The sequence below is a fragment of the Oratosquilla oratoria genome, chromosome 18 (assembly GCF_046742065.1).
Source record: "Oratosquilla oratoria isolate Oo_2021 chromosome 18, ASM4674206v1, whole genome shotgun sequence".
Taxonomy (NCBI): Eukaryota; Metazoa; Arthropoda; class Malacostraca; order Stomatopoda; family Squillidae; genus Oratosquilla; species Oratosquilla oratoria.
This window is the reverse complement of record NC_134794.1, coordinates 39474168-39487779: the sequence shown is the minus strand read 5'-3', so window position 1 is coordinate 39487779 and position 13612 is coordinate 39474168. Positions and strand designations below refer to the sequence as shown.

At 40.4% G+C, this 13612-nt stretch overlaps 1 protein-coding gene across 1 annotated transcript in view; it reads left to right on the top strand.

Moving 5' to 3' along the window:
* LOC143035163 (uncharacterized) overlaps nt 1-13364 on the top strand; it is a 21952-nt gene extending 8588 nt beyond the window's left edge. Inside the window, exon 2 of the mRNA XM_076201805.1 lies at nt 11467-13364. Within this exon, the coding sequence (XP_076057920.1) occupies nt 11467-12468 (1002 nt within the window). The 3' untranslated portion in view covers nt 12469-13364. The remainder of the gene's footprint in view (nt 1-11466) is intronic.
* Nucleotides 13365-13612: the final 248 nt, after the last annotated feature.

Sequence of the window (13612 nt, the reverse complement as noted above, 5' to 3'; positions counted from 1 at the left end):
ATTCACCATGGTCTTGGATCACCTGTTGGACTCGTGATAGATAGCTATTTCCTCCCGGAAGAGAGCTCAGCGATACTGAAATCATTTCAGCCCTGGGCGGGATTCTAACCAGGACCGTCGTAGTGGCGGTCAGGAACTCTACCATTACGCCAACGAGAGAGAGAGAGAGTGTGTGAGTGTGTGTGTGTGTGTGTGTGTGTGTGTGTGTGTGTGTGTGTGTGTGTGTGTGTGTGTGTGTGTGTGTGTGTGTGTGTGTGTGTGTGTGTGTCTGTGTCTGTGTCTGTGTCTGTGTCTGTGTGTGTGTGTGTGTGTGTGTGTGTGTGTGTGTGTGTGTGTGCATGTGTGTGTGTGTGTGTACGTGTGTGTGTATGCGTGTGTGCATGTGTGTGTACGTCTGAGTATGCGTGTGTGCGTCTGTGTGTGCGTGTGTCTGTGTGTGCGTGTGTGTCTGTGTGTGTGTGTCTGTGTGTGTGTGTACACGCGTATGTACGTACAACACCCATGTACGCCTTATACGTGTATATCTATAAAACTACATCAACATCCTATCGTATATTAACATTCGTATTCATAGAGTCCTCTAACAACGGTGCCTATACATATAACGGTTTTCGGAGACACGAAATATTTCTATTTTTTATTTGTTGATTTACAGTATTTGTTTATTTATGAGTTTGCCTTTAATATAATTTAATCTTATTTATTCATTTATTTATTTAGTTATATTTATTTTTTTAGTACGACGTCATCTCTGGACACAGTCACATGCACGCAGGTAACGCTGTACGTGTAGGTGGTCACGTGGGCACGTTTCCAGACTCCAACGACCTTCTTGGGTTTCTTGACTCGTTCGACGGGTTGGCTCGGGTACAGTCAGTCTCTCTCTTCTCTCTCTCTCTCTCTCTCTCTCTCTCTCTCTCTCTCTCTCTCTCTCTCTCTCTCTCTCTCTCTCTCTCTCTCTCTCTCTCTCTCTCTCTCTCTCTCTCTCTCTCTCTCTCTCTCTCTCTCTCTCTCTCTCTCTCTCTCTCTCTCTCTCTCTCTCTCTCTCTCTCTCTCTCTCTCTCTCTCTCTCTCTCTCTCTCTCTCTCTCACTCTCTCTCTCTCTCTCTCTCTCTCTCTCTCTCTCTCTCTCTCTCTCTCTCTCTCTCTCTCTCTCTCTCTCTCTCTCTCTCTCTCTCTCTCTCTCTCTCTCTCTCTCTCTCTCTCTCTCTCTCTCTCTCTCTTTCACTTGCTCTTTATCATTCTCTGGCAGCCTGAATAAAAGCGACAAGTCTCTTTTCATCTTGGTTCCTCTTCCTCCTTTTTTCAGGATTGTTTTTCCTCAATACACGATTTGATAATTACATCCCTTTTACCTTTGGCCATTTTCAGTATTTGGAAATAGTTTGCAGTGTGTATGTGTGTGTGTGTGTGTGTGTGTGTGTGTGTGTGTGTGTGTGCGTGTGCGTGTGCGTGTGTCTGTTTATGTTTGTGTGTGTGTGCGAGCGCGTGCGTGTGCATGCGTATGTCTTTGTGTTTGTTTGTCTGTGTGTGTCAGTTATAAATTCTTAACCTGAATATTAATTTCTGTGATAGAAAGATATACGAAGCGTTTGATATGTACAGCAAGAGTTTGCTTACGTGTGGTGGATCCGACGCCTTCAGAGTTTTGTTATCTACAGCAAATGCGTCTCCCGGCACGTTTGTCGTGTTCCTCTTGTGGTTTGCCAACTACGCATCTTTTTTGTCTTATTTTTTTTTTTTTTTTTTTTTTTTTTTACTTTTTTCATCTACTTCATCATTAATTACTTTTCATTTAAGTATTTCATTTATTTGTTCATTTGTCTTTTTATTCATGGCTGATTTATTTTCTATTTATCTATTAATTCATTTACCTATTTACCTATCTATTCATCCATTTCTGTTCATAAAATATTGATTTATTGACTTGTTTCTATATGTTTATATAATTCATTTACATTTTTTGTACGTACGTGTGTTTGTGTGTGTGTGTGTGTGTGTGTGTGTGTGTGTGTGTGTGTGTGTGTGTGTGTGTGTGTGTGTGTACCAAAGAGAAGGTCTTATATTGAAATGTTACACCAATAAAAGCTTGATCCTGCGATATCACTCAATTACATATTATCTGTAATTGAGTGATATCGCAGGATCAAGCTTTTATTGCTGTAATATTTCAATATAAGACCTTCCCTTTCGCGTACACACACACACACACACACACACACACACACACACACACACACACACACACACACACACACACACACACACACACACACACACACACACACACACACACACACACACACACACAAACGCGCGTACATATAAAAACAAGTAAATTAATTAGATAAATGTAAAGAAGTCAATATATGAATATACAGTGTTAATGAGTATGAATTAATATATTGATAAATATATAAATAAAGCAACGAATGAATAAGTTAATAGATAAATGAATAAAGAAATTAGTAGATACATAAATAACTGAAAAAGATATAAAATGAACAGAAAGAAATAGTTAAACAAAAAAATTAAAAGATGAAATGAAATAAAATGAGATAAAATTAAACAATCTATCTTTGTTATTATTGTTATTGTTATTATTGTTGCTGTCATTGTTGTCATTGTCATCATTATTAATATTATGATTATATATATATATATATATATATATATATATATATATATATTATATATACTATATCCCAAACAATGTTTACTCCAAAATATCAAGAAATCTGTGCTCGAATCAGATTAGTAACTATTTCTTAATCTTATCATGAATATCTTTTGTGAGCGTTCCAATATACATCTAAGCTGCAGGATAGAGATACAAATACTCAACCTGGCCAGCCTACTGGAAAGGTGGAAAAAAAGAGGAAATGACAAAAAAAAAAAAAACGAGAGAGAGAGAGAGAGAGAGAGAGAGAGAGAGAGAGAGATAGAAAGAGGGAGAGAAAAAAAAACAGTCTAGACACCTCTTAGGACCGGAGGCCCTTTATTGGAAGCGCGGCAAAGGAAGGATGAAGGAGGAAGGAGGAGGAGAAAGGCCCACCCTGCCTGGATTGCGGGGTGACTGCGTACCCAGGCGATGGCGCCGTTAAGGAGAGAAGGCTGAGGGAAGGAAGGTCCCCGCTGACCTTGGGTGGCCTTACGACGAAGGCGAAGGTCACGTCGTTGTGCTGACCTAAGGACACACACACACGGGTCACTCGTGGGCGGGGGGGGGGGTGAAGGGGGGATAGTTGGGAGAGACCCGGATGTAAGGCCTATGGGGTTGGTATAGACGGGGGGGGGGATAGGCTGGATGGCTACAAATTTATTGTTATTGTATTTATTATTATTATCGTCGTTGTCGTTATCGTCTACCTTTGTTATTTATTCACCACAGTTTTATCTTATTGTATTTTAAAAAGTGACCGTCGATCAAAAATTTTGGTTCAAAGAAAACGGACTCAATTTGCAAAATAAACAAATAAATGAATAAATATATAAGTAAGAGAGAATAGATAAATGAATAAAAATGAATAAATTAGAAACAAAAACAAATAGATAAATGAATAAATGAATTATAATGATCACTGGGGTACATTCTGACCAAAAAGTCAAGTGCTTTGTACAGTTCGAATTGTTTCAAGATTCGATCCCGTTTCAAGATTCGAACCCGTTTCAAGATTCGAACCCGTTTCAAGATTCGAACCCGTTTCAAGATTCAAACCCGTTTCAAGATTCGAACCCGTTTTAAGATTTGAACCGCTTCAAGATTCGAACCCCTTTCATTGCAGTTCCTGACCGAAACTAAATTCTTTTAGATTTTTTAATAAAGAAACTGGCTCAGGAATTTAAAATATATTTGAAATCAAAGATTGATAATTTCTTATTTCAAAATTAGAAATTTAATGATAAAAGATAATAAAGAAATGTAAATAATCTAGCATATCTTTCAATCTAGTCATGGGAAACATTTGTCGGTCAACCAGCTGGTGTCATCTCTCCATGCCGGTGTCGCTCTCTCTCTCAGCTGGTGTCGCTTTCTCCATGCTGATGTGTTGCTTTCCCAGCTGGTCTCGCTCTCTCTCTCAGATGGTGTTGCTTTTTCCATGCTGGTGTGTTGCTTCCCCAGCTGTTGTCGCTCTCTCCCAGCTGGTGTCGCTCTCTCCCAGCTGGTGTCGCTCTCTCCCAGCTGGTGTCGCTCTCTCCCAGCTGGTGTCGCTCTCTCCCAGCTGGTGTCGCTCTCTCCCAGCTGGTGTCGCTCTCTCCCAGCTGGTGTCGCTCTCTCCCAGCTGGTGTCGCTCTCTCCCAGCTGGTGTCGCTCTCTCCCAGCTGGTGTCGCTCTCTCCTAGCTGGTGTCGCTCTTTCCCAGCTGGTGTCACTATCTTCCAGCTGGTGTGTGACTCTTCCAGTTATTGTCTCTCTCCCAGCCGGTTTCTGTCCCAGCTAATCTCTCCCATCTGGTGTTGGTTTCCCAGCTGGTGCGCCTCTTTCCCAGCTGGTGTTGCTTTGCGCGAGTGCTTGAACAGGAGGCAGAGAACGCCGGTTGCCTTGTTCTCGGGAGAGCTGTTACGTAACGGAAACGGAGGAAAGTCGTTACGTAACGTTCTCGCGGTGCGTCGTCTCTCCCACCGCGAGGTGGTCTGGGCAAGGTGTGACATCATGCGTCGTGTTAGTGTGACGTCACACGTGATGTCAGTGTGATGTTAGTGTTATGTCAGTGTCGTTTAGTGTGACTAATGTGACGTCTTGAATGGAGAGAGTATGGGGTATGTATGTATGTGTGTAATGTATGTATGTGTGTAATGTTTGTATGTGTGTAATGTATGTATGCATGTATGTATGTATGTATGTATGTATGTATGTATGTATGGTGGAGAATAAAAGATAATAAATAGATAAATAGAGAAATGGATGAATAGACAAATAGATCACCATTGTTTAGCGATTTGTTAAAGCAAAATTCTAGATTGGCTTGTTCAAACCCTCCACATTTTCTTATTAGCACGCGCTGTCATTCTAGTTCATTCATCAATTGCCTAGTTTATTAAATCATTGCCTAGTTAATTCATTGGGCTGACTAGATAATCAAATGATAAATAATCTGATGATAGGCATAATTCAAGCTTTCAGAATTTTGTTAGCATTCGTTGCTTTATCTATAAATAGATAAAATTAATAGATTAAACGATAAGAATATGGATAAATGAATAGATAGATAAATATAAATATATAAGTACATTAATAAACAAACGAATTATTAAAAAGTCTCTACTGTACCTAATCTATATAGGATTTCCTCCCATCTCTGCATCCTGTCTGAGTAGAAAGAACGTAACATCAAGTACTAAATTCAGAAGAAAAAATATAATAATAGAAAAAAGAACAAATTAAAAAAAACGTCAAGCTATTAGTACATTTGTCGGAATTCATTTCCACCAACCATCGACGACATGACGTCACCACAAATGTTAACATAATTACCTGAAATCTGACCAAAGTATTACTCATAACGATTTGTACACAGTTCCCCTTAAGAAATTACTTTAATCAGACGTGCGCGTGTACATTTGTACATCTTGACAGTGTACATAAAGAGAACACCATATACATTCCCACATGTGCCTAGAACGTGTTGTACTTTAGAGTGTTTAGTACAGAATACTTTATGAGGCTCGAGTGTAAATGTACTAGGCCAGATGTAATGTAGAGGGCAAATGTACTGTATTGTAATGTACCGTACTTATTCTCTACTGTTTTTATAATCTTTCTTCCTCTTAATCTTCATCTTCAACTTCTAATTTTTCTTAACTTTCTTTTTTCTTGTTCTTTTTCTTCTTGTTTTTCTTCTTGTTCTTCTTCCTGTCCTTCTTCATCTTTTCTCTTCATCGTCTTCCTCTCCTTTATCATTATTATTTTCTTCCTCTCCTTCATCATCTTCCTCTCGTACTTCATCATCATCCTCTCCTTCTTCATCTCCTTCCTTCTTCATCTTCAGTCTTCTTCACCTTCTTCTCTTCCACTACTATTAATACTTGTGCTACTAAAACTACCATCATTGTTGCTATTGCTATTACCTTTTCTACTACAATTACTATCACTACTAATAGTAGTACTACTGCTATTTTTTATTAATATTATTAATACGACTATTTATATCATTATTATTATTATTAGTATGACTATCACTACTGTTATTCCTCTTGATGATAGTAGTACTACTACTGTAGAACTATTGTACCTTGAGACGGAGATTAATAAAATCGCCTGCCGAGACCCACACGCCCTGCTCTTGTTGTTGTTGCTGCAGATTAGTTTACCAGCGCTTCTATCCCCTCCACCATGCTCAAGTGCCGAAGATGAAAATGGAGTGAGTCACTCCTTTTTGATGGAGTCACATGAGGTACAGCTGGAGGAGGTGGAGGAAGTGAAGTGGAGGTGGAGGAGGAAGTGTAGAAGGAGGAAGAGGAGATGGAGTAGGATGTAGAGGAGGAGGAGGTGGAGGAGGAGGTGGAGGAGGAGGTGGAGGTGGAGGAGGAGGTGGAGGAGGAGGTGGAGGTGAAGAAAGTGGAGGTGGAGGTGGAGTTGGAGGAGGAAGTGGAGGAAGAGGTAGAGAAGGAGGAGGAGGAGGTGGTGGAGATGGAGATGAAGGAATAGGCGATGACTATCGTTATATTTCAATCTTTTAATATTTTGTATATTTGTTTTAACAATCCATTCTGTTTATTTGTCTATATTTCTATTCACCTACCTATTTATGTCTATTTATCACTATATTCATTTCTTTAATATTCGTATGGTTTACAATCTTTCGTATATAATATCCATTTTTTAAATTTTTTCTTTTTTTTCTTTCTTTTTTCTTTTTCATTTTTCAGTTGTATAAGTAAATTCTACCAGAAATGCGTCATCTAGAATGTCAATGCATTTCCAAATAATTGGGCCGCGCCGTTGCCCAGTGGGTACCGTGTCGAACTCATGAGCAGGTAGTCGTAAGTTCGATTCCCGGAACCCGCTGCGTACTTCTTGTGTTGGCTCCCGACAGCCCTGGCCAGGTGGGGAGGCGACCCAAATATCGGCCTTAAAAAAAAAAAAAACAGGTCTTGCTCTACAAGGGGTTTCTCACTTCCCACGAAGGTGGTTTTCTGATAACTTTTATCTATTTTCGTACAAAAGTTCATAATACTAAGTCTAGATTTTATTTCATAACATTTTACTTAATTCGTTTTATTGGATAATTTTGCTTAGAGAGAGAGAGAGAGAGAGAAAGAGAGATAGGGAGGTAGGGAGAGGGGAGGTCGATGATATGGCCGGGGCCTGACGAGTGTAACTCTTGCGCTTTTGTCACCATATTGCGTCAGGTGTCACACATTACATGTCACGTGACAAAGTTTCAGGGCTGTACCTTCAATCTAGGGGATAGAACGGTTCTGCACTGAACCATGATGACTTGAGATCATGAGGGAGGTGGGGGGGAGAGCGTGACACGTTTGTGTCATGTTTGTGTCACATGTGTGTCGCTTTCTGTCTTTTTGTCATAGTCATGCATTAATCCCCGCGCTCGCTGTCGCGTCTACAACGCTTTCTGGTGCGTTGCTCGGGTGTGCATGACAGACCATGCTCTGGGGGTTGGCTTAATAGTGCATGAGAGATAGCTTCTGGCCGAATAAAGTTGCTTTTGTGTCTCTTAAGAATAGGTTTGAAAATCAAGAAGAATTTTTTTTTTTTTTTTTTTCTTGTCTTGTCTTTGTCTTGTCTTGTCTTGTCTTGTCTTGTCTTGTCTTGTCTTGTCTTGTCTTGTCTTGTCTTGTCTTGTCTTGTCTTGTCTTGTCTTGTCTTGTCTTGTTTGTTCAATATTACCTTTCCTTCCTTCTACCGGTAGGTTATGGAACTCTCTTCCTCTTTGTCTTTTTCCTCCTGTTTGTGAAATGAGCCCTTTGTAAATGCTTTTTATTCTTTCTTTTTTGAGCATTTTTCTTAATTTTAATTTCTATCAATCTGCCATATTTCCACCTTCCTGGATTATCTAATATGACCCAATACATGGAACCGTTGGCGGATATCTTTGGGTGCTGGATCACGTACAAGAGAGATCTTGTAACAAACAGCTCACGATTTTTATAATCTTCTTCGCTTTCTTCTTCTTAATCTTCATCTTCAACTTTTTCTAGTTTTTCTTGACTTTCTTTTTTCTTGTTATTATTCTTCGACAACCTGTCCTTCTTAATCTTTTCTCTTCTTCATCTTCTTCCTCTCCTTTATCATTATCATCTCTTCCTTCCTCTCCTTCTCCATCATTTTCCTCTCCTCCTTCATCTTCTTTCTTCTTCATCTTCCTTCTCCTTCCTTCTCTTCCACTACTATTACCACTAGTCTTACTAAAGCTACCATCATTGTTGCTATTACTATCACTATTACTATTACTCAGAAGTCATGAAGAGAATGAGGAAGAGAGGAGGCGTGTTCATGTATCAGACCTGACAGCCAATCAGGAGAGCGTATTCCCGTCCACGCCTCCTGTCGACCAATAGGAAGGCCGCATTCCTTCGGTCATGAAGCCACTTGTTCATTTGTTTTATTTATGAAGTTCAATATTCTGTACACATTGCAAATAATTCCCCCACATCTTAGAGATGAAATATTTATGAGAGTAACTTGAGAGGAGAATCGACAGAATATCCTAAATCGTCCAAATTGTAGTTTGTTTGTTGCATCGTTATGGTAATCCCTAATTGGGCGTAAAATGTGATCAGAAATAAATAAAACGAAAAGAAATTGTAGATATATATGACAAGAAATTGGGGAAGGAAGAGCGAAAGGTCCAAATAGGATACTTGTAATTCATTCTAATGTCGGAAATGGGAGTTCACCCATATGACAAAAAAAAAAAAAAAAAAAAAAAAAAAAAAAAAAAATGCCATTACCCGTATTACTATCAATCATTAATTATTCTATTATTACTTTTATCATTACAATGGTCTTCGTGATCATCATTATTATTAGTATCACTATATTACTATTGTTAATAATACCCCTATCATTGTGGTAATTGTCATTTTTGGAAGCTCACTGGCTGAGCGGCTAGGGCGTTGTTACTTGCGGCGAAGGTCGAGGGGATGGCGGTTCAAACCCTGCCACCGGCGAAGTTCCACCAAGGGCATGGTTCATTAAATTCCACGCTACAAAGCCCTCTGTGAGGGGCACTGTCCCAGCCTTCCGATAGGGAGGAGTTTGTGACGTTAAAACATATCAATTGTCATTATCGTGTTTGTCTGATCCGAAAGCACAACAATTTGACGTCATACGGAGATAAGCAGCATTATCCTTGTGTCGACATTGTATTGTAACCATTGAGCACATTGGCGCTACGGATTTTTATGCACGGCAGACCTTGCAGGGATAATACTGAATACAAATCAAGCTGTATAGTCTTCAACAACACTGTATCAACCAAACGTACATTTAGGAGCAAGTGTGTACGTGTGCGTGTGTACATGCATACACATGATTGTATTATTGTATACATTATTGAATGTGTGTGTGTGCGTGCGTGCATGAGTGTGCTTGCCTGCTTGCAAACAGATGGTCAAAGGAATTCGTGCGACAGAGACAAAAAGTTCCAAATCTCTCTTGAACTCGAGTCAGCTCCAAGAATAAACGACTATAGTATACAGTTACCTCCAAATGTACTGCTGTACATTGTACATATAAGCTTTCAAATATTACTTATTCCGGAGAACCGAGGACCCGTTTTCTATGCGTACATTTTCTATACATTAGCGAATTATGCAGTAATGACAAATGATGATAATGTATAATAATAAAGATAATAGAATAATAGAATAAACAATGATAATAATGATAAATAATAATAGTAGTTGTAGTAGTAGTGGTAGTAGTCATGATGACTAATGATTCTGAAGGAATATTGGCAACTTCTGCAACACTGGGTTCCTTCCAACATGTGCAACGCCGTGATTTCGTGCGCTCAGTTCCTGCGCTGCGCCGCAACTTCGGATAATCTTCGCCCCCGGCGGCCTTCCTGCGGGCAACCCGCACATCAAACTATGACGTCGGCAACACCCTCTGCATGTCCTCCCGCCGTCACTTCCTTGCCTCGGGGACAAAATTTCCTGGCCCACTCGACAGCTTAAACTATGCAGATAGTGTATATCTGCATACATATTTATATACGTATACAGTACACACACACACACACACACACACACACACACACACACACACACACACACACACACACACACACACACACACACACACACATGCACACGCACATACACATACACATACACATACATGCACACGCACACGCACGCACACAACTCGGTGGCGCGGTTGATAAAGTCCCGTCATAGAGCTTTGAACTCTCTTCCGGGAAGGAAATACCTGTCGATCACGAGTCCAGCATATGATCCAAAGACCAAGGTGAACACACACACACACACACACACACACACACACACACACACACACACACACACACACACACACACACACACACACACACACACACACACACACACACACACACACACACATGTATACATATGTATGTGTATATATATATATATATATATATATATATATATATATAAAATTGTGTGTGTACTCGTACTAACTACTGTCAGGCTGTTTTATTCAGACAGAGTACACAAAGTGTAATCTTGATCGAGGGATGGGTGGTTGCGTCTGTGGGCCGATATAGTTGCTACAGGGCGCAATGTTGACTTAAGCTCTGATCAACCAAATGGGTGTTACAGCCATAGACCTGACGAATAGAAAAATTACGTGTTATTGCTGCTATTCTTATTGTATTTTTATATTGTTATTATGTTGTATATATTGTTCTCATTATATTTCCTAATTTACTTTTTCTATATTGATTTATATACTTATTTATCTATTTACTTTACAAAAAAAAATTAAATAGAAAATAGTTGGTAATTTAATTCCCTTCTTGGGTTAAGATTTGTTTCCAAAAATTCCTCTAGAAACAAAAAAATTGTTGTTAATGTTTTGCTCATATTAGATTTGAGTTTAGAAATTTAGATCGATTTTTTAAAAAGTATCCGATTAGATTTCAGTTCTGAAAAAGATCTTCGAATTTTCTTTCTAGTGTTCTTTTTTATCTTTTCGTTAAGATTTCAGTTTTTAAAAATATAAAAAAAATATATAAAAAAGTAGTTGCTGATATTCCTTTTTTCCCCTCATCCATCTTTATTCTCAGTTTAAAAAAGAAAATGAAAAAAAGAGAAAGGTTGTTGATGATTTTTGTTTTTATCCAGCTTCACCCTCAGTTAAAATAGAAAAAGAATATGTACATATATATTAATAACAAACGAATGAATAAATAGATAAAACAGATAACATTGCTAACATTTCTTCTCTTCAGCTTTACTCTCGTTCAAAAAAAAAAAAAAAAATTGCTAACGTCCTTTCTCTCTTCTCCTGCAGCTGCGTCTCCGCCTGGTGTCCCACTTCCGCCCGGGGATGCCCTTCAAGCCCAACGACCATCCTCCGGCCTACGATGACGTCATGAAGAGCGAGCCTCCACCTCCTTCCTACTTCAGCGTCATCTCCGAGGTGCCCTCCTGCTCGAGCGACCCTCCACCCGCCTACCCGTCCCCCTCCCCTTCCCGCCCCATCCCCTCCGCCCGGAGGAACAAGAAACGCCTTCAGACGATCCCCTCGGCGACAGAGTCCATCTCGAGCTTGCCTCCTCCTCCTCCTCCCGTCGAGGACGAGACCCAGTCCAAGGTCCTGGTCACGGCGAGACCTTCCTCCTCCTCGTCGTCCTCGTCTACGGCAACGGCCATATCGTACTTGTCATCATCCTCTTCCCCGTTCTCTTCCTCCTCTCCCGCCCACCTCCCTGTCCATCGGTCGGTGAGTCAGTTCTGCGAGGACGCAACGTCGGAGTCACGCCACGTTGGGATAGATGACGTCGTGGTGCATATCTCGTCCTCGGAGGAGGAGGTCCTGGAGATCGATGAGACCCCCAGCAGTAGAGACGATCTTCCTCGCTCCCAGGGCAGCGCGCCTTCCTCGCCAGCCTTGTCCCGTCGGGGAGTAGAAAGAAGAGGAGGAAGTGAAGGAGGAGCCGGTGCCTGCAGTACTTCTTCAGCGTGCGAGTGTGACACAGTTATCAAAATATCCTCAGAGTGCATTACCTTAGAAGAATACGAATCCCAAAACAGTTCGAGTGACCAGTTCGCGTTGAATGGTTCTTCTTCCTCCTCCTCATCTTCCTCTTCTTCTTCATCCTCCTCCTCTCCTTCCTCTTCTTCCTCCTCATCTTCATCCCCCTCTTCTCCTTCAGACTCTCAGAACTCCGACCATAAGTCTTTAGAGAGCACTAGTGACGGTTTAACGGAAAAAACGGACGGTTTAACGGAAATAACAGAAACGACAGAAAAATGTTCCCAAAGTCAAACAGAACCAGAGAGTGCGACGTAGACATACACACACGCACACGCGCACACGTACACGCATACACACACACACACACACACACACACACACACACAAAAACCACAAGAACTATTCTGTACACATGTAAATATATATCCTGAAAACCTTAAATAATATGTACAAGTTAGGTTTAAGAATGCTCTCTACTCCCAAACGATGATATACTTGCCTGTGGCGGCCCTATCTGGTGGGCGTCGGAGAGGACACTCTCCCCTCCGCCCATCTTAAAAACCACATGAAAATATTCACTTCCACTTGGAGGTGCAACCCTGAGTGGCTGGCATAAGCTCTCCGTCCCAGATTCAAGATATCTATCATCCCGGCGTGAGGACCGTTGTCAGCTACTGTGGGGCTGCGGGTATCGAGTCAAGGCAATAGTTATTATTTTACACGTATGGACAAGGGCTACCCACGCCCATGTGGGCGTGGTCCCGCTTGAAAGTGATATGGTGTTACCAAAAGAATTTTTTCTCTTCTCTTTTTTTTTTTTTTTTGTATAATATTTTATAATATGTTACCAGTAGACTTGTTGTCAAGTACAAAATTACTGGCGTGCCTGGGTTCGAACCCCCCACAGGTGTGTGTCCGGGGCAGGCCACCGTTGCATTCCTGGTCATTTGGGAAATATTTTTTTTTCTTTTTTTTTTGCAACTTCTGTCGAAGTTTGCGAACAGCCACATCATCTCCTGTTAACTCGTGGGTCACAAGAACGCAAAGTGATCGATCACATGTTGATGTGTTTTGTGCTGAGGAATGTTTGTATCAGTCGTGACGTCACCTCTGATCTGCTGTGACGTCACCTGGTGTGATGTTACTTGGTGTACGTGTTTTCCGTGAGTACAATAGTGAGAATTTTTCGTGAGATGCTTTGTAGTGAGGTATATATATATATATATATATATATATATATATATATATATATATATATATATATATATATATATATATATATACTTGTATGCATATATGGTGTTTTTGTACAGGTCACAAGTATATGTTTATATATGTATACTGTATTGGTATCTGTTTCTGTAAACATACATGTGTTGTAAGGCTGTGTATTTGTATGTGCATACGTACAATGTAGTGTTTACATGTTTTCGTATGGAGGAAGCAAATGTACAAGTCT